Source organism: Pseudorasbora parva, chromosome 13 (assembly GCF_024679245.1).
Source record: "Pseudorasbora parva isolate DD20220531a chromosome 13, ASM2467924v1, whole genome shotgun sequence".
Classification (NCBI taxonomy): domain Eukaryota; kingdom Metazoa; phylum Chordata; class Actinopteri; order Cypriniformes; family Gobionidae; genus Pseudorasbora; species Pseudorasbora parva.
In genome coordinates this window covers 21,949,453-21,968,249 of record NC_090184.1, presented here as the reverse complement: position 1 = coordinate 21,968,249, position 18,797 = coordinate 21,949,453, and the positions used below count along the sequence as shown (strand labels likewise).

The window sequence follows — 18,797 nt, the reverse complement described above, 5'->3', positions numbered from 1 at the left end:
AAACAGGCAAACAGAGGCAAGATGTGCTAGTAAAAGCCTTTTCATCTCACCACGTTATAGGTTACTGTAATAGGAACTGTTTACACAGGCAACAAACTGACTTAATATATTTCTGAATCTCATTTTCCCCTCACCACTCCCAAATACTTGAGCCGCTTGAGCGTTTACTGAGCAAAGCATTTATTTCTGCTTTAAAAAAATGTATGCATATTATGGGATAGATACTCCTGTCATCCTCTGAATCATCACTCTGTTTGTCATGGAGTTTGGATTTGTGGTGGTTTATTTCTGTCTGACTCAGATCCTTCTAATTTATGTTATAATAACTATATGTACTGCACATTACCAAGTATAACAAAAGCATTTCTAAGTAAATGCAATGCTAAAAATGTTGTTGTTTATGTCTTTCAATCCATTCACATAATTATGTTACACACACATATATATATATATATATATATATATATATATATATATATATATATATATATATATATATATATATGATGGTGCTGAAAGCATTCTTTAGAAATGTTGGCCCATATTGATAGGATAGCATCTTGCAGTTGATGGAGATTTGTGGGATGCACATCCAGGGCACGAAGCTCCCTTTCCACCACATCCCAAAGATGCTCTATTGGGTTGAGATCTGGTGACTCAGAGGGCCATTTTAGTACATTGAACTCAGTCATGTTAAAGAAACCAGTTTGAAATTATTAGAGCTTTGTGACATCAGAGGATGGGTACATGGTGGTCATAAAAGGATGGACATGGTCAGAAACAATGCTCAGGTAGGCCATGGTATTTAAACGATGCCCAATTGGCTGTATACCTCAGTTGTAACGAGTGGTTATTTCAGTCAAAGTTGTTCTTCTATCAGCTTGAATCAGTCGGCCCATTCTCCTCTGACCTCTAGCATCAACAAGGCATTTTCGCCCACAGGACTGCTGCATACTGGATGTTTTTCCCTTTTCACACCATTCTTTGTAAACCCTAGAAATGGTTGCGCGTGAAAATCCCAGTAACTGACAGATTGTGAATACTCAGACCATCCCGTCTGGCACCAACAACCATGCCACGCTCAAAATAGCTTAAATCAACTTTCTTTCCCATTCTGACATTCAGTTTGGAGTTCAGGATATTTTCTTGACCAGGGCCACACCCCTAAATGCATTGAAGCAACTGCCATGTGATTGGTTGATTAGATAAACGCATTAATGAGAAATTGAACAAGTGTTCCTAATAATCCTTCAGGTAAGTGTGTGTGTGTGTGTGTATATATATATATATATATACGTATATATATAAACACACATTTTTCTTAAATATATACATGCATGTGCGTGTATTCAAATATACGTAACAATTATACACAGTACACACACACGTTATGTAAACTTTTATTTTGGATTTGATTAATTGCGATTAATAGCTTGACTATAGATATATAAACTTGAGTTATAGATTATCTATATAATGAGTATAAAAAGTATTGCTTGATTCCACTGCACTTGTGGAACACAGCACTCTTGGCTGACTGGTACTGTACTTACATTCAAGCCATGTGGACTATACATGGGATTCCCCCCCAGGGCATCATTGTATCCTGCCGTCTGACTGATAACATGGCGCAGGGTATCCACCTGCAGAGGACACAACAGGAAGTCAAGCTTGTCACATGCCGTGTTTCAGAAACACATGCAAATCAACAACGTTATGTATGTTGTCAACAGACAAAGGCAATGGTGTTTAAACAAAAAATGTATGACTTTGTGGTTTACTAAACCAAACACACTAAATGGAATATGCAGATAAATGAAGTTAGGGATACATATGCAACATTTAGGACAACATATGTGCTTCCCCTCTCTATTGCTGTCTGGCAATGATTATTTCCAGTTTTGAAACATAATAACAGATAAAGAAAGAATGCAATCACTACGATTTGGAATTAACTACAAAACACAATAGTATTCGCACATGACAACAGTTGGAGGAGAATGTGACCACACATTAACGGCGCATGAGCACATATCGAGCATCTAATAAATGTTCAATACACATTAACTTCTCTATTTCGCTCTCCTTCAAATGGTGTCTTTTAACATGAAATGAGCTTATGTGAACATGGAAAAAATGGAATAATCATGATGAAAAGGGGACAGAAAAGGATATAGAGGTTTGGAGGAAAGAACAGTACCATACAACCAATACCAACCCAAGAGCTCAAGTCAGAGCCAAATGCATTCACATCAACTACAAAATGGGGTCTGTTCCAGGATCAATATACTAGCATACTGCTGTAAATAATGAGTGTCTATTCAGAAGGACCTCTTATGGGCTGTGATATGGTAATTTGGTTGGGGGGGTCTAGACTGGAAATGTGAAATATCCATCCATGTCCAGACTACTTATTAATCTTCCATGACTATAATGAGACTAATTGTTGAGGCAGTTGATCAAATCTGTATCACTGTCTATATGTTGAGGGGGAAGGGGGTTGAGATTTTAATGTGGATGGTAGGCTAGCTGACAGGTCTGCTCTGGTTCACAGCCCCAGTTCCTGTGCGTAGAGCCTACCTGTGACTGCACATTGGCTCCGACTTGTGCCCCTTGGTAAGAATCCCCATTCAGATTCTGCATGCTCATGAACATGTCCCCCGAGTTTGGGAGGTTAAAAGAACCTGACGAACCTAGAAAGGAAAGATGTAAGGAGCTGAATAACGAGAGGATGAGAAAGAGAAAGAGAGGCTATCACAGACTCACACATACACACAATGTGTACGGGGACATACGCGCACCATACGCCACGCTAGGAAGTGATGCTCGGAAAGCAAGCAACAAAAAGAGAGCAAAAGAAGCAAGGAAGAAATGAAAGGATAGGGATGGGGATGGTGGCTAGGTTGCAATACATCTCTACAATGGCACGTCAGGGTCACCAAAAATGGAAGAACAAAAAAAAAAGAGTGGGGGTTTGGGTCACAAAAACGAAAGAGATGATATATGGAATTGGAAGTCTAAGTTTCCAAGGGGGTTCACACCTACACCTACTCTAATGGACTAGTTCATAAGGGGGATTATATGCCAATGACAAGAAGGACAATAAGAAGCTTATGGAAAAGGCCAGTACCAGTGAACATGTTGGTTAATAGAGTGTTTTTGTTCTCTGCAGAGTCCAGCTGAAATTCTTCATCTTTCATCTGGAATCCTGGGTGCAAGAAAAAGGGGACCCCTTAAAATTTGCTTACCCACAACTCCTCAGGGTCTAAGCTATGTCCATAACACAGTCAAATCTTCTGCTTATCATGTCTGAAGAGCATCACTTAAATATAGACACTGCATCATTCTGCTAATCAAATATTCATTATTATTCCATACTGTTCATTTCTTTAAGAGCGTAACATGCTCCAAGCAATATATTTCCATAAATTCACAGCAGGGGCAACACTGTCACATTTATGGATAAGAAGGGAGAACAGTGGGTGAGGATTATCTCTTCTACACCCACCAACACCACCACCCTCCCACCCATCAATACTTCAAACATATTCAGCATGTGCAACCCGCTCACACAGTTTCTGCTTGACTTTGCTCGTCTCGTTCAGCATGTATAGTCTCAGAGGCAGGAGATTGAGGCTCATCCCCCAGGCTGGGACCTCTCACTGTCACAGCAGCCAACCAGCGTGCGAGAGGGAGCAGAGGTTCAGAAGGGACCAAGCTGAGATAGGGGACAGCTGGTTGGTTTTTGGGGGCTCGTCCGGGATCGGTGCAAGCTTACCGGAGTTGGGTGTGGTGGGTGAGTTGGTCTGACTATTCTGGACGGCGGCAGCTGCTGCGTGCGCGGCAGTCACGGCTGTCTTAGCGGCATACAGGTTGGCCTCCTCTTGGAACTTGCCGATGTTTTTTTTGTAGCGGATCCTCTTGTTGCCGAACCAGTTGGATACCTGTGGGAGAGATGGAAAGAAAAGAAAAGAGGGGAAAAAAGAGGAGGGGGCGTCAGACGTCAATGCAGACGAGGCACTGTGCACTGAGCAGAGTGATTGTTTCAAGATGTCATGTTTGGGTCCATCAAGTCCACAGTCCCCAGCCTCCCACAGTAATATCCGCTGGGCATGCAGACTAATTAAGCGATTATCAGACAGGGCTTGTGCGTTATTGCGGATGGAGGCGTGACATGCTCTCTGTTTGTCTCTAGACAAAACCAACACACATGGGGCTGCTCGTCTTGTGGCAAAATTAGGATCAGTGTTGAGCTTATGGGATCAGGTAGCTAATGCCAAACTTTCCTTGTAAGGCTAGCTGAGATCTTGCCAAAAAAAGTGTTTGTTCTGGACCCCATTTACTAAATAAACACATTCTTAATAAAAGTTAACATAACACTCTCTTTTGTTACTTTCACTACCTTTCTTTAAAGGTAACTTGGATACGTTTGGTTGCCTTGATTTCAAAGGCAAAGCTTTTATGCATCTTAATAACACTAATGTTCTTTTCTTTTGCATAAAACCACTTTTGTGCTCTTGCCTGAAGACAAATAATAGACATAATAATAACCACAACTCACATAGTACACCTAAAAGCAGCCACAACGCCTCAACCCAATACATTAATAATTACAAAAATGCTAATTTTACTAAAAACAGCAGCCAGAAAAACAATATGATCTGGGTCACATGGGGGGTGGTAGATGTGCAAATGCTAGCACTGCATAATTGTGGAATAATAAAGAGATTAAGGGTTGTTTCTTAATAGCCCTATAAATTACGGTGGCCTGTCGCCGTGGCGATCTCTCCTGCCTTATTCCAGCTCTGGCTGGACTGGAGGACCAGAGAGCCTCAGCCCCTTAATGATGCTTTATTTAATTTCCACCTCTCTGCTTCCATTTTAATATCTCCAGCAGCCCGAGCCACACTACGCTACAGCCGCTGAATTTACATGACATCAGATCATTTCTACCCCCACCATGCCTCTGCGCTTCTAAATCTTTAATATCTAGGCAATTAAAATTAATGACCATTCGGCTGAAGCCACCACCGTTGGCAGGCTTTTGCCTTAACATCAATTGTTTGATGGGTTTACCTAGAGGTTAAACTAACAAGCAAGGTTTAATTGGAAGCAATGAAAGCACTAGCCGTCATCCTTTTTACTTAACCTGCTTATGAAGCAGTTTAAGGCCATGGAAAAAAAGGCATGCAGTCTTCTTAAAGTTAGCTGTTCCTAACCCTAATGTTTCATATTTTAACAAAACAACACATAACTCATTTAAATAGTTGCTTTATATTTTGATGTTTCTTTTGCTTTTAGACTCAACTGAGAACTATACGAGTCAGTAACAAATAAGGATGTCCAAGAGGCTGAAAATAAGAATTAATTAAAAAATATAGTATAGGTAGTCTCAAATGTAATCTCTGCATTCATAAATAAAAAATAAAATAAAAAAAACAGTTTAAATAATAATGTATTGTAATCTGCTTCACTGCATATTTCTACATATTTATGCGAGAACACCCTAGACTAGAGATGCAGTAGTCTTGCCTGGAACCCAATACCTGGTTTATTTGCTTTAAACCAATGGAGAAGAAAGCCTGTGTGGGTGTAGTAAATAATTCACCACTACTCCCTCCCCAAGCTTGGGTCAATACACCACTAGTGTCACTGAAATGGGATGGATGATCTTACCCAGGTCTCAATACCTCCCGATTTATACTGCTTCTCTTGCTGAGAGTGGAGCTTAAATGGAGACTCAGACTTCTAGCATCATCTCTCTCTCTCTCTCTCTCTCTCTCTCTCTCTCTCTCTCTCTCTCTCTCTCTCTCTCTCTCTCTCTCTCTCTCTCTCTCTCTCTCTCTCTCTCTCTCTCTCTCTCTCTCTCTCTCTCTCTCTCTCTCTCTCTCTCTCATACACACACACATGCACACACGCACGCACACTCCCTGTCATGGGTGGTTGCAGTGGCCAGGGCTGCTGATATTATCAATAATGAAGCGGTCTGCATTAATAGTTAACACATTAACCTGAGGCAGAACTCTGCTACATGTATAATGAGCTGAAATATTGATAAGTGTCGTTCGTTTGAACCGCAGGAAGATCGAAGCGGGAAGAACAGCACTTAATTGGGTGATGGGCACCACACTTTGTGCCCGCTCATTTGCAGGGTGCACGTTATCCCCTGTAGACTCAGTGCCTAAAATCATAGTTGTTATGAAAACTCTTTCAAAAAAAGCATCTTGTGACCCAGTATGCCATGGTGCTCATTTAGAAGGCAGAGCATTGCACATGCACAGAGATCGTGCCCAGATAATGAGGTTGATTCTGTGCACTGAGTGAAGTGGTGCCTGATAAAGGCGACTAAATTTCATCAACAATACCATTAACACCACACATCACTTCTAATCAGCACATGTCTCAGATACAGGGAAAAAGGCAAAGCAGGCAGTCTCTGGGATAAAATGTTCTAGAATTTGTCACAACAAGAGAGAACAAATCTTATTACCTCAGAAATGTAAATATATAGCAGGGGTCTTCAACCCTGCTCCTATATATTTTTAAGAACATAGCAAAAAAAATTACCTTTTTTTTATATAAAAAAAAAAACTTTAACTCAATTTGAAAAACAAATCCTCAAGCAAATTATTAATTTAATAAAATATATTTCCTATAAATATATCAAAAGTTAAGTTCCTGAACATATGCAGAACACACTTATTAAATACGATGTGGGGTAAATGTCTATCACAGGCATGTCAAAATATACAATGACAAGACATAACACAATCAAAAGGGACACATACTTTTAGAAGTTTGACAATCGAGTGAAATTCTCTAGGGAAGAGTGAAGGGGGTGTATATTATTAAATTTGATTACTGAGCACTCCAAATATAGTCCCATTCGACACTTATCCAGTGTGCAGATTTTTAGGTCAGAAAGTACAGAAAAGGTCGACTTTTGGGGAACAGAGTGCTGAGTATATCTTATATGCTCTAAGGTATAAGTGAACACACATAAAGGGGTGACAGAATAAAGGAAAAAATCAACAATAAAGAAAAACAAATGGCACAAAAAAAAGTGGAGCAGGAGAAGTCATGACATACCTGTGCCACTGTGATGGTGGTTCCCACCCCCTGAAGGCAAAAAAGAATGGCTTTTACAGGATCTGACTCTGAACAACCCTCCATAAGCCCCTCCCCACAGAGAAAAAATAAACATTTATTACATCACAGAGTATGCAAATATGCTCTAAAACCAAAAGGTTAACAGTACACATTTTCCTTGACCACCTCTGTGACAATTTGAAAAAAGGAAAAGAGTTTTGTCTGTGGGGAGATGGGTGTGGGTGGGTACTCTTGCCTTCAGGTGGATTCTGAATTTAGCTATTAGAGTGGGAAAACACTATACTCTTAATTGCTTTGCGATAACGAATCACACTGTGCGACTAAAAGTTTGTCCCTCTTCTTTCTCTCCAACACACATTCACTCACATGTGCGCACACATTTACTCTAAAACACAATGACTGACACAGATCACCACAAACTGTGGCATCCATCCACAACAGGGTACACGCTGTGTCTTCAGGCCCTGCTTGAGACTCAGCTCAGTGGAAGTATCAGACTGATGTGTTAGAGCAAACAGGTATGCATGCTAGACAGTGACGAGAGGAAAGAAGAGGACAATGAGAGACGGTACGCTGAAGAGTCTTTCTGGTGTGATCAATCTTGGCCCTGTCCCAATTGGCACCCTTAGCCCTCACGATCCTCCTCCGAGTCCATACTTTGCTGCATGGGCTGCTGGGGAATATTCAAGGATGCATAGCAGCTGCAAAGAAGGTGCCTGGGTAGGTTTGGAAACCTAAAATGACAAACTGGACACCATACGAGCAAAGGTCAAGAGACCATAAGTCCACATTAAGTGCACCATTTGAGACAGGGCCTTTGTTTGCCTAATCTGACCTAGCCTTGCCAATTTGCTGCTGTCAGCCTAGATTATGGCACTACCCTACTAAAAAAAGCTTAACATAGCCTAAGAGGATTTGATGGTCTCAAAGCCAGTCAAGCCAGGGTCTTTTCAACTGACCAGGCTAGGAGACCAACTGGCCAACCATGTAAAGCAGTTGAGCACCAGCTTAGCCAGGATTGGAGACCAGCGGTCTTCAACCCTGCTCCTGGAGACCCACTGTCCTGCAGAGTTTAGCTCCAACTTTAAACCATGAACACACTAGACTTTGAGCCAAATTTCTATGGACTGCCATTCGTTTGATGTCACACTCTGTAGCATTTTTTTAAAACACAATTCAGCATATAATACAATCATATATGTAAACAATATGCAGTCTACTCCACTTTACTGCACTCCATAATCCTGCAGATTTAAAGTTTGCATTATTTTAATTAACCTTGAATCTTAATAGTCTTCTATTAGTCACACATCTTTACATGATACAGGTTGGCAGAACATAATTCACCAAACTTGAACTTTGGAAAGCAGTGAAATTTACATGAGCGTGCATTTTCTATCTCCTGCATGTGTATAAATAAAAATCAATGGATCGAAATTGTAGTGTGACCGCCTAGGTCAAGATCTTCTGGATCAATTGAAAATTTGAGGCATGTGTGTTGGAGCAGGTTGGAATTAAACTCTGCAGGTCTCCAAGAGCAGGTTTGAAGATGCATGTTCTAGACCTGCCGAAGACCAGCTTAGCTGCTCTGAAGGACCATCTTAAACCAACTAAGACCAGGATAGACCCGCAAAATAGCTTAGACTGTTTTAAAACGTCTTTTTAACAGGGATGACACTGGATTTACCTAATTAAACCCTGTGCAAGGGGACTTTAAGTCTTCAAGCTTTGATCTGTCATTCTTCAATAGTCATTCTTTCCAGACTATCCAACTAAAATGGGGCATGTGCTACATGGATGGGTGGTGTGGTCTCACCTGGGATACTGTTATGCTGCACTTCTTCGCCAACTCCTCTTTGGCCTCTTCGCTGGGGTAAGGGTTACTAAGATGCGAGTAAAAATACTCGTTCAGGATCTCTGTCGCCTGCTTGCTGAAGTTCCGCCGTTTCCGTCTGCGGTCGGACAAGCGGGTGGGGGGGGGAGGGAGGGAGACAAGAGGAGGAAGGCAATTAGAGAATCTCAAATAAAACCATGTGTGATGGCCAAACTCATAATGAAACTGCTGGCAGGAAATGAAGTCCGGAAGGCTATTATCGGAATACATATGTAGACACACAAATGGAGAGTTGTTATGTTATCGGTTGAGCTCTAAGCGGAGCGTGAAATGTTCAGTGTTTAGAGCAGTGAGCTTTCCCTCTCTCTTTCTCCCTCTCTTTCACTCTGATGGGGGCGTTTAGAGGTGCTCAAGCATTCCCAGTTGGAGCTGTATCTTGGGACATTAGGGAAATCAGGCCATGGCCAGCTGAACACTGTTCCTCAAGTACTGGGGCAGGGCCTGATGGAGTTGCACTTACCGCCACTCACTGCGACCCACCCCGCCACAGTTAAGCGCTGGCTTCTTTCTCTCGCCTTGTTTAATGCCTTTCACACGAGTGGCCGGCCAACTGATTGTGCTTCCGCTTCACTTGAGCGTTCTCCTCGAGACCTCATCCGTTCTTTTCTCGTGTTCACTGCATAATTTCTCTCCCCTCTACGCCTCTCCAGATCTCCTCTACCAACTGTTTGTGATTACAGTAATCTAGACCACCTGCCGATGACCTCCTACCCACCAAACGCAAATGACTTCATTTCCACGCTATAAAACTCTTAACTGCTTTCAGGTGCTTAGTATGACTGTGTTTAGTGGATGGCCTCTAGGCTCTAAAACCCTCGTCTTGGCAACACCACACCTTAACCGCTAATGGTTGAATAATGTTGGATATGTTATTGTGCTCGACCGATAACAGGTGCCTGAACCCTGTTTGCACAGGTTAAAGGTCAAATGAACTCAAAACTAAGTTAAACAACGTCCTACTTCAAATAACAATGAGAGCAAAAAGTATTTGAACACACAAGTTGTACAATTTATATATGTAAATAAAATATTAAACTGAAGTAATGATGCTAGAGATTTTTTCAGAGCTAACTTCACTTTTCTAAGCCATTATTGTAAAACAATAAAACTGATCCAAAGTTCCTTTTAGCGGAATTATGAATCTTCTATCCTCATTTTAAGCAACTTTTGTCTTTGTTTTGAACAAATAGCTATTTATCTTTCAAATAAATATCACTTGATTTGATATTTTGTTATATAATACAATGACATTTATAAATGTTTAAGTGTGCTTGAAGGTGCTTTTACTCTAGGGAAATTTTGATGAAGTTTCACAGGCAAAAAAAAAAGGTATATTGTCTACAGTGTAGTGATGCAAGTCTCTTTATGACAATGGGCGAATCCGCATGACCAACTTGAACAAGAGCAAAATCTGACTGGGGAACTTTTTTTTGCCAGTTCATGAAATGTCCAATTATACAGACTGGATTCAACACAAAAATTTCACTAAACAATGATAAATGTGACCACACCCTAACTACATTTTGGTGGTTAACTTGAAATCACATTCTCAGATCATCACTTTCTTGCATGAAGCAGAACATGGATTCTTTCAAATACAACTGAGAATCATTGTACTGTATGCAGACCACACATATAGATACTAACCTGGCATCGAGGAAGCGGGACCTCAAGATCATGACGGCCTCACAGGTGCTCTGTTTAAGCTGCATTTGGATGGAGCTGAATTTGCGATGGATGATGCTGACCATGCGCTCGATCTCTTTGGGCGAGATGGGTCGTGTGCGAGACTGCTCCCTCAACAAGTTCATGACGTGGGTGGTGAACTCATTACATGCCTGTGGAGAAAGCAAAAATATAATCTGAGGACACCGCTTTTATTCTGAATGAGGATGTAGGTGTAAAACACATTACGCAAAACTAAATTACTCTGAAGTCTTTAGAAACCACTACTGAGACTACGTGCAATAATTTACAATTCCGTCATAATGTCCTTACCTAGAATCCAAAAAAAACATCCTAGAGACTGAATGATTCTTTTTAAAATCATTACATACTCAGCACAGTGACAGAAATGCTCTTTGACGTTATTCGGCAGAAGAAGCACATCAGTTCAACTGCATTCGTTTGAAGCTCTCTGGAGCAGCAATCAGCAATTTTTGAAGCAAGTTCAAAGCTGCCGCTCTTGAAAGCACGGAAAAAACAGCATCCGTACTGTTTGTAGTGCTGCTGAGGACTTGAACGGCTTAATAGGTGAAGTCATCTATGAATGCAAATGCCGATTTGCAATTTGGCACCTGCCCAGCGCCCGTAGAATTTAAACAGCTTTTCGTTAAAGCAGTGGTTCATACATGATTAATTAGAATAACTAATTTAGGTAGTGCGCACTTTAGCTCATTACTCGGAGTAAAATTCGTTAAGTATTTACATTTAGATTATTAAAATGGGGAACACCCTTAAGAAAGATGCATTTACTCTGGGTGAAAGGGTTGAGCCACCTTATTCACATGCTCCCTTTTTAAACGCTTGCAAGTTAATCAGACTAATTGAGCCCATTGGCCGGCTCAGCCATCAGCTAAACAACTTCCATATCATATTAAGAGGATTGTTATTTACAAATAAAAGTGTTCACTCAACCATTCTTTATTGTTTTCTGTGAAACGTACAACGATAGAAGGGTAAATGACAAATGAGAGCGACCACGATAAAGAAAAGGAACAATCTTCTTAGAAATGTACTCCTTGTTTTCACACGGTTTGAAACAAAAGTTTAATTTTAAAGACTGGAAATGTCATGGGCTGTAAGCGATAAGATATATGAATATTCTTCCATGAATACATGAGTGTACGCATCTCAATCATTTCAGTCATTAAAAAAAATTGAGCACCATGCCCCTGACAAAGGGGCAATAAACTATTAATACAGTTTACATTATCTAGGCATCTCCTCAAAACATCGAGCATGTTAACTATATCGTAACACAAAAAAAAGATGATCGAAAGGCCCTCTTTAAACTTGTCCTTGATTATGAGGAAAATAACTAAAGCGTGGAATCAAAAATTAATGTCAGCTCCATTAAAGAATCAATACATGACCTCAATGAAGCGGCCAGTCCTGCATAGCGACACTCTCAAATGCACTATGCAATCAGAGGCTGCTCTCCACACTGTAACTAAAAGCTTCTGCTCAATATTTATAAGAGGATGTCTAGACTACCGCTGTACAAGGGTCAGGTAAGTTGAAGATGTCCTAATGCTTGAATACCACCGTAAATCACATCTGCTCTCGGTCGTAATCCTGACAGACAGGACTGTAAAATGCAAAATGCTTGCTCAGGTTTAGACCTCTGACACCTTCAGTTCAGACGAAGCCCTTTAGGTCTCCCTTTAAACCTGTCAATTAAGCTTTAGTGGAAAACATCTATTCAGACAGTGCATCAAGCTGGGATTATTCACACTCATAGGATCAATGCAAATGTGTGAATGCAGATAAAAAGTAATTTTGTATTATTCTTGGTTCTGCATCACATAATCAGGTTGGGCTTCGTAACAACTAGATATGCATTTTCGGTGCTTACAAGGCTGGAAAAGTTTTTAGGTTATTTGTGAATGAAATGCTACCTTATTTATTTTTGTCATTAAAATCCACCTGAGACATGTTGCCGCAATCAAAGCGAACAAAAAATATGTTAGCAATTTAAAGGTGATTATATGGTACACTATAGCTAACTGCTATCGCCATCGGTTAGCGCATATACAGTGGTGGCCAAAATTATTAGAACACTTGGCATCTGCGAGTCGTCTTATTGGACCTGGATTTGATTTTCAAGAGGACAATGACCTGAAACATTCTACTTACTATTGCCGGAACTACCTACGACGGAAGGAATCTGCTCAAACACTGAAAATTATTGACTGGCCCCCTCAAAGTCCGGACCTCAAGCCCATAGAGCACATTTGGGGTGAGTTGGAAAATAAACTGCACAGATCTATTGTAAGCTCAAAGGAAAGCCTTTGGCTTCAGTTGCAGAAGGCATGGGATAACATTAGTGTTAAAGTTCTCAGAAGAAATATATTGACTATGCCAGAGAGGTGGTGCTGCTCTAGTTGCTGTAAAAGGTGGGCATACATATATATATATATATATATATATATATATATATATATATATATATATATATATATATATATATATATATATATATATATATATATATATATATATATATATATATATATATATATATATATATATATATATATATATGGAAGCCGTTTCCCCCACGAAATAAAATATTTGTGACTTTTTATCTCACAATTCTGACTTTTTTTTTCTTCTCACAATTGGGAGTTTTAAAGGCAGAATTCTGAGATATAAGCTTGCAATTGTGCGATAAAAAGTCACAATTCTGACTTTTTTTCTCATAATTGCGAGTTTATATCTTAGAATTCTGGAAAAAAAAGGTCAGAATTATGACTTCATAACTTGCAAATAGATAAAAAGTCGCAATTACTCTTTATTGTTTTATTTAGTGGCAGAAACGAGCTTCCATATATATATGTGATAGTCAGAGCAACCATTTTCATTTTTTATGAACACTGTAAAATTAAATCATGTTTTGGAAACAAAAAAAGGTAAACATTCTGTCAGGTGTTTTAATAATTTCGGCCACCACCATTTATGTATATAATATAATATGTAATATAAATTCAGTCTGAACTAGCCCCATTCAGATATTAGGAAAAAATATATATTATTTGAAGTAAAAAAATAAATAAATGTTTCTATAAATTATAATAAATGTATAAAGCATACAATGCTTTACTTATTAAACTTGACATTTCTTTTTTTGATGTTTTTTTTTTAATTATTTATTTAAATTATTTAATTACCTTTTTCATACAGGACATTCAATAAGAAAATATTGGTAACACTTTAATTTAGGGTCCAATTTTTTCTAAAGGGTCCATTTTTTTAGGGTCCAAAGCTTGCATATTACTAGGACATTGGATCTTTTTTTATTTTTAAAAAGCACATATTAATGCCTTATTCTTCATGACCATATTCTACATCCCTTAATCCTACCCAATCCCTAAACTGAACAACTACCTTTTTTAATCATTAATAAGCAGTAATTAGGAGTTTATTGAGGCAAAAGTCCTAGTTAATAGACCATTAATAGTAGGAATTGGATCCTAATCTAAAATTCTTGTGACCAAAATATTAATTGCAAGCTGATAATGCCTTACTGGACTATTTATAGTGTATACTGTCATTCACCTGCTCATATTTCTCCAGCTCGGTGTGGTAGATCTGTCTGATCTGAGAGAGTTTGGCCCTGTAGTCAGAGTGCTCAATGGAGTTGTCAGTGGGACTGCCGGCTGCCGCTGCCGCTGCTGCCGCCGCCGCCGATCCTCCGCCCTTCTCCGGTCCTGACACACCCTCTGCCAGAAGCATGTTGTCAAGACGCATCAGCTGTGGATCGGGTGGGTCCTCTTCCTGAGCCCCGCGGATACTTAGACCTGATAAACAAAATGAAGAGATCGGTCAGTGACATGACGTGGTAGAAGTGAGACCACGATCATACAAGAGGTATGACTATTTCTTAAATATCAATATTTCAAGGTATGTTTTTGCTCCTAGAATTAAGTCAGTTGGGCCAAAAACTGCATTGGACCCCATTGCAGTGTTATGTTTTGAAGTATAAAAAGCATAGAGGTTTGGAACGACATGAGGGCGAGTAAATGATGATGACCCAACATCCCTTTAAGCACAATGGTCACTGAAACCCTTGGAAAAACTTTTTTTTTTAAAGGAATGCTATGGATGCTACTCTGTCACAGAACCCGACAAGTGTCCAGCAACACGTCCTTGGTGCTTTTGAAAAAGTGAAGATAATGTAAAGACATATACTGCCTCGCTTGTGCCTGTCTGGTGCCCTCATGAGCTGTGAATGATGACAGAGTGAATTAATTATTGACGAATGATTGAATTTCATATAGGCGTTAATCACTGACGGACTATCACACGGGCTGTGAGCTCTGCAATCAAGCCTCTGTCTGGCAGCAAATACCACTATCTGTCACAACAGGCGAAAATAACTCCAGACTGTATTAGAGTAAAGATACGTCGTCCACTCAGGCCCGTCGCTATGCTTGAGTTAAAGTGAGACGGATCAGGGTGCTGGGGGTATTGAGAGAGTGCTGAAAAGGCCCGTAGGTACGAATTTGTTTTTCCTCTGTTTTGCAGTGCTGCCTTCTCGAATTTTCACAGCACACTGCACACACGGTGTGTGTACTCACAGCCATACATGACAGGGACACTCACCGACTGACACACACTCAACAGCGTGATGGCACCTCTCCACGCTCAGGCGATGCTAAACAGAAAGACGTGCATGTACACGTGTCTGAGCGCGCCCGCCCGCTGGTCCGAAATCACGAGTGCGGCGTAATAATGAGCAGAAAGTGTTCTCACAAGTGTCGTTATGTTTTGTTGTTAACAAACTGTTTTATTATACAACCCGGTTCTGCTCTCCGCAGAGGCAAGGCTGCTTGAAATGTATGTAAATTTGCATAGCAATCGATATGAGGGTGAAAGATAGCTCATTGTGTTTGCCTGATATTCATAATGAACCTCAGAGCAGTAAAGAGCCATTAAGATTGATTACAAACTTCCTCATCATGCTTGCCTCTCTCTCTCTCTCTCTCTCTCTCTCTCTCTCTCTCTCTCTCTGTTTGCATAATGAATTCCATTCATATAGGAGAATAATGAAGCAGAAAAAGTTCGTTTTGTGAAAGAGTTTAATCAAACGATTTAATCTTAACATGTATTTGTAGCGGTACCTTTAAAAAGAAGAATACGCAGAAAGCTGCGACCTTCTGTCTTTGTTATTGGGACACTTTCATAGTAGCAGTGGTGTTAATCATAAGGACTTTGTATCAAAAGCTGCTCAGATCACAGCTCTTTTACCTTTTTGATAAGGAATGCAAAATGTAAATCGATACACACTTCAACACACACACACTGAGTAAAAGTCAACTAATTTTCATTCAATACATAAGCATGCCTACCTGTAAAAAAGCCAGTTTAAAAAGCCAGAGATAAAAAATAATAAAAATAAAAAATAAAATCCACCATTAAACCTGAATAAAAACTAGTTGAAATGAACATATTATTATTCAGAGGGTGAAAAATCACCATAAATGTAGGACTAAGACGAGTATGTGTACGCTGTGGTTGGTCTGGGTATTTTGGACGGTTTAACTAGTGGGTGATTTGGGGGTTCTGAGAGTTTCTGAGAGCTTCATTACAGGCTTCATTAAGATACTGTGAGATGCTGAATCCTAAATGAGGAGATTACTGAGTTTATTATTGCACTGTGGAAGCTTGGCAACCAGCTAAGCCTCTCTTAGTCTCTCTCGCTCTCTCTCTCTCACACACACAAAACCGGGTATTCTTGATAGCCAAAACTGTTTACAGATATTTACACTGTAAAAAAATGTCAGGTCTCCAAATAAAAATTTTCAATTGACTGATCACATCTAAAAAAAAAATGTTGGCCTAATTGAGTTTCTGTGAATTAAATTGCATAAATTCACAGAATTTCAATTCGGCCAACTTAAAAATTTAGATGTGATCAGTCACTGGAAAATTTTCAATTGGAGACATACATGTTTTACAGTGTACTCTACATTTGTGTAGTGACAAATAAACAAGCTTTATAGTGAGAGAAAGAGAGAGAGAAAAAAAAAAAAACAACTACCCATTTTATTTACTCTATATACTTCAAATCAATACCACAAACAAATACAAGTTTGAATGGATATATACACTAAGGTGATACGTTTGCAGTGCTGCAGTTGCTTCTTATTCTTGTGCTCATTACAGCGTAAACAAATATTTACACATACCTTTTGTAAACAGACTTCAAGAGTCGCTCACTCGCAAAAAAATGCTACAATCCATCAACACCAGCGGCGAGTAAACCTAGAGTACTAACAAACCCCTACCGAACACGGACACTCTCGCTAACCCACTTTTGTAAATAAACAAAGACAAGACGCTGTCAACTCGAAGAGACCATTTACTCAGCTAACACAACAAATCTAAAGAGCGGCACCTCCAGCCCAGACTGGCGATGGAGGGCGCTGCCTGGCCCGTGCTGTATTGATCAGGTGTTAGCGCATGTATGTGCTGTTGATATTAGGCCATGGGGTGTAATGGTGTGAGAGGCCGAGGATGAATGAGGTCATTTATGTGAGACGCTCAGCTGGCCGCGCTGGACAATGCAGTGTCAGCGTGCAGAGCCAAGGCCACACCAGGGACAACATGACCCTGCTCCACACACAACCACACCGACACACAACTAGACATAAACACAACCAACCAATCAGATTCACTATATCGCATCTACATCGCAGAGACATCAAGTTGATTACTCGTTTTTTTTATTTATTTTCATTTAAAGGGATAGTTCACCCAAAAATAAAAATTGTCATAATTTACTCACCCTAAAGTTGTTCCAAACCTGTATGAGTTTCCTTGTTCTGCTTGAACACAAAAGAGGATATTTGAAGAATGTCTGTAACCAAGCAGAGAGAGCAACCATTACCATAGTAGAGAAAAAAATACTATGGTAGTGAATGGTTGTTCTATCTGCCTTGTTACAAACATCTTTCAAAATATCTTCTTTTGTGCTCAGCAGATAAAGAAACTCATACAGGTTTTGAACAACATGAGGGTGAGTAAATTATGACATCATTTTTATTTTTTGGTATGTATTTTTTGGTATTTTTGGCATATTTTTAACTATCCCTTTAAGTTAGTTTTAGGTTTTTTTTGTGCTTATATATAGTCTAAAAAAGCCAAACACAAAAACAATATTATATTGTTATATATTATATATATAATAAATATATTTCAGTTTTAGTGTAGTATTTTAATCAAGATATTTTTTATTAATATTTTGAAATATTTCTTCTTCTTTTTTTCATTATTTTTGTTATTTTAGTTCAGATTTTATTAATTTTGTTGCATGCCTGTCATTTTATTCTTTTTTAAAAAAAAAATATGTCTACAGTTTTTATTGATTTTTCATTTTAGTTAAAATATTTTAGTAGATCACCTTGATAGTTTGTCTTTTTAAATAAAATTTGAATTAGTGTATATTTTTATTTTATGATTTCATTTTTATTTTAAAATATGATAAGTAGTGTGTTTGTCTTTTATATATATATATAATGTGTCCATTTTCATCTGGATTAGCCAAAATGTTCCCTGTCGGATGTTGGAACGACATTCAGCAGATGTTGTCTGCGGTTTTAAATGTTTATCAGACATTTGTACACAAATATGGCTTTAAAAAAAAGAAGAAAAAAAGAAAGAAGCATGATTCTTTCCAGATGATGCGATGATTTGCGTGCTCAGTGGGTAGTATATGAAAGTATGAGTATGTTTGGGTTTGCGTTTGATTTGTGTTACGTTAGAGGAGGTTAAGGCTTAGTTTTTGAGGTTGGTTTATTTTTCACATTTCTGTCAGGTATATTAAATATACCACAAACTGACACATTTCCACACCAGCCTCAGTTGTCACTACCATTCCGCTCAGTCGCTCCTGAAGGACCAGAACAGGAAACGCAGCTGAGGGAATTTACAGAGCTTTTCACTTAAACAGACATAAATCAGCACTTTCATTCAAACCAAATAATCTGAGGCCATAAAGAGCTGCTTGTCTCGCACTGTATATTACCGCCAAGTTCCTGCGAGCAATAACACGGCCGTTCGCAGGCAA

At 39.2% G+C, this 18,797-nt stretch overlaps 1 protein-coding gene across 8 annotated transcripts in view; it reads right to left on the bottom strand.

The window, feature by feature from the left end:
- Positions 1-18,797, bottom strand: part of pbx3b (pre-B-cell leukemia homeobox 3b) — a 101,275-nt gene that overhangs the window by 5,779 nt on the left and 76,699 nt on the right. For 2 of the 8 annotated variants that reach the window (XM_067413482.1, XM_067413483.1), the window contains exons 3-10: positions 14,285-14,526; positions 10,652-10,842; positions 8,927-9,062; positions 7,090-7,119; positions 3,779-3,944; positions 3,131-3,208; positions 2,581-2,693; positions 1,554-1,643 (exon numbers count right to left, since the gene is read on the bottom strand). In XM_067413482.1, coding sequence (XP_067269583.1) covers positions 1,554-1,643; positions 2,581-2,693; positions 3,131-3,208; positions 3,779-3,944; positions 7,090-7,119; positions 8,927-9,062; positions 10,652-10,842; positions 14,285-14,526 — 1,046 coding nt within the window. The remainder of the gene's footprint in view (positions 1-1,553; positions 1,644-2,580; positions 2,694-3,130; positions 3,209-3,778; positions 3,945-7,089; positions 7,120-8,926; positions 9,063-10,651; positions 10,843-14,284; positions 14,527-18,797) is intronic. The other 6 variants (XM_067413487.1, XM_067413488.1, XM_067413485.1 and 3 more) reach the window with 4 other exon arrangements.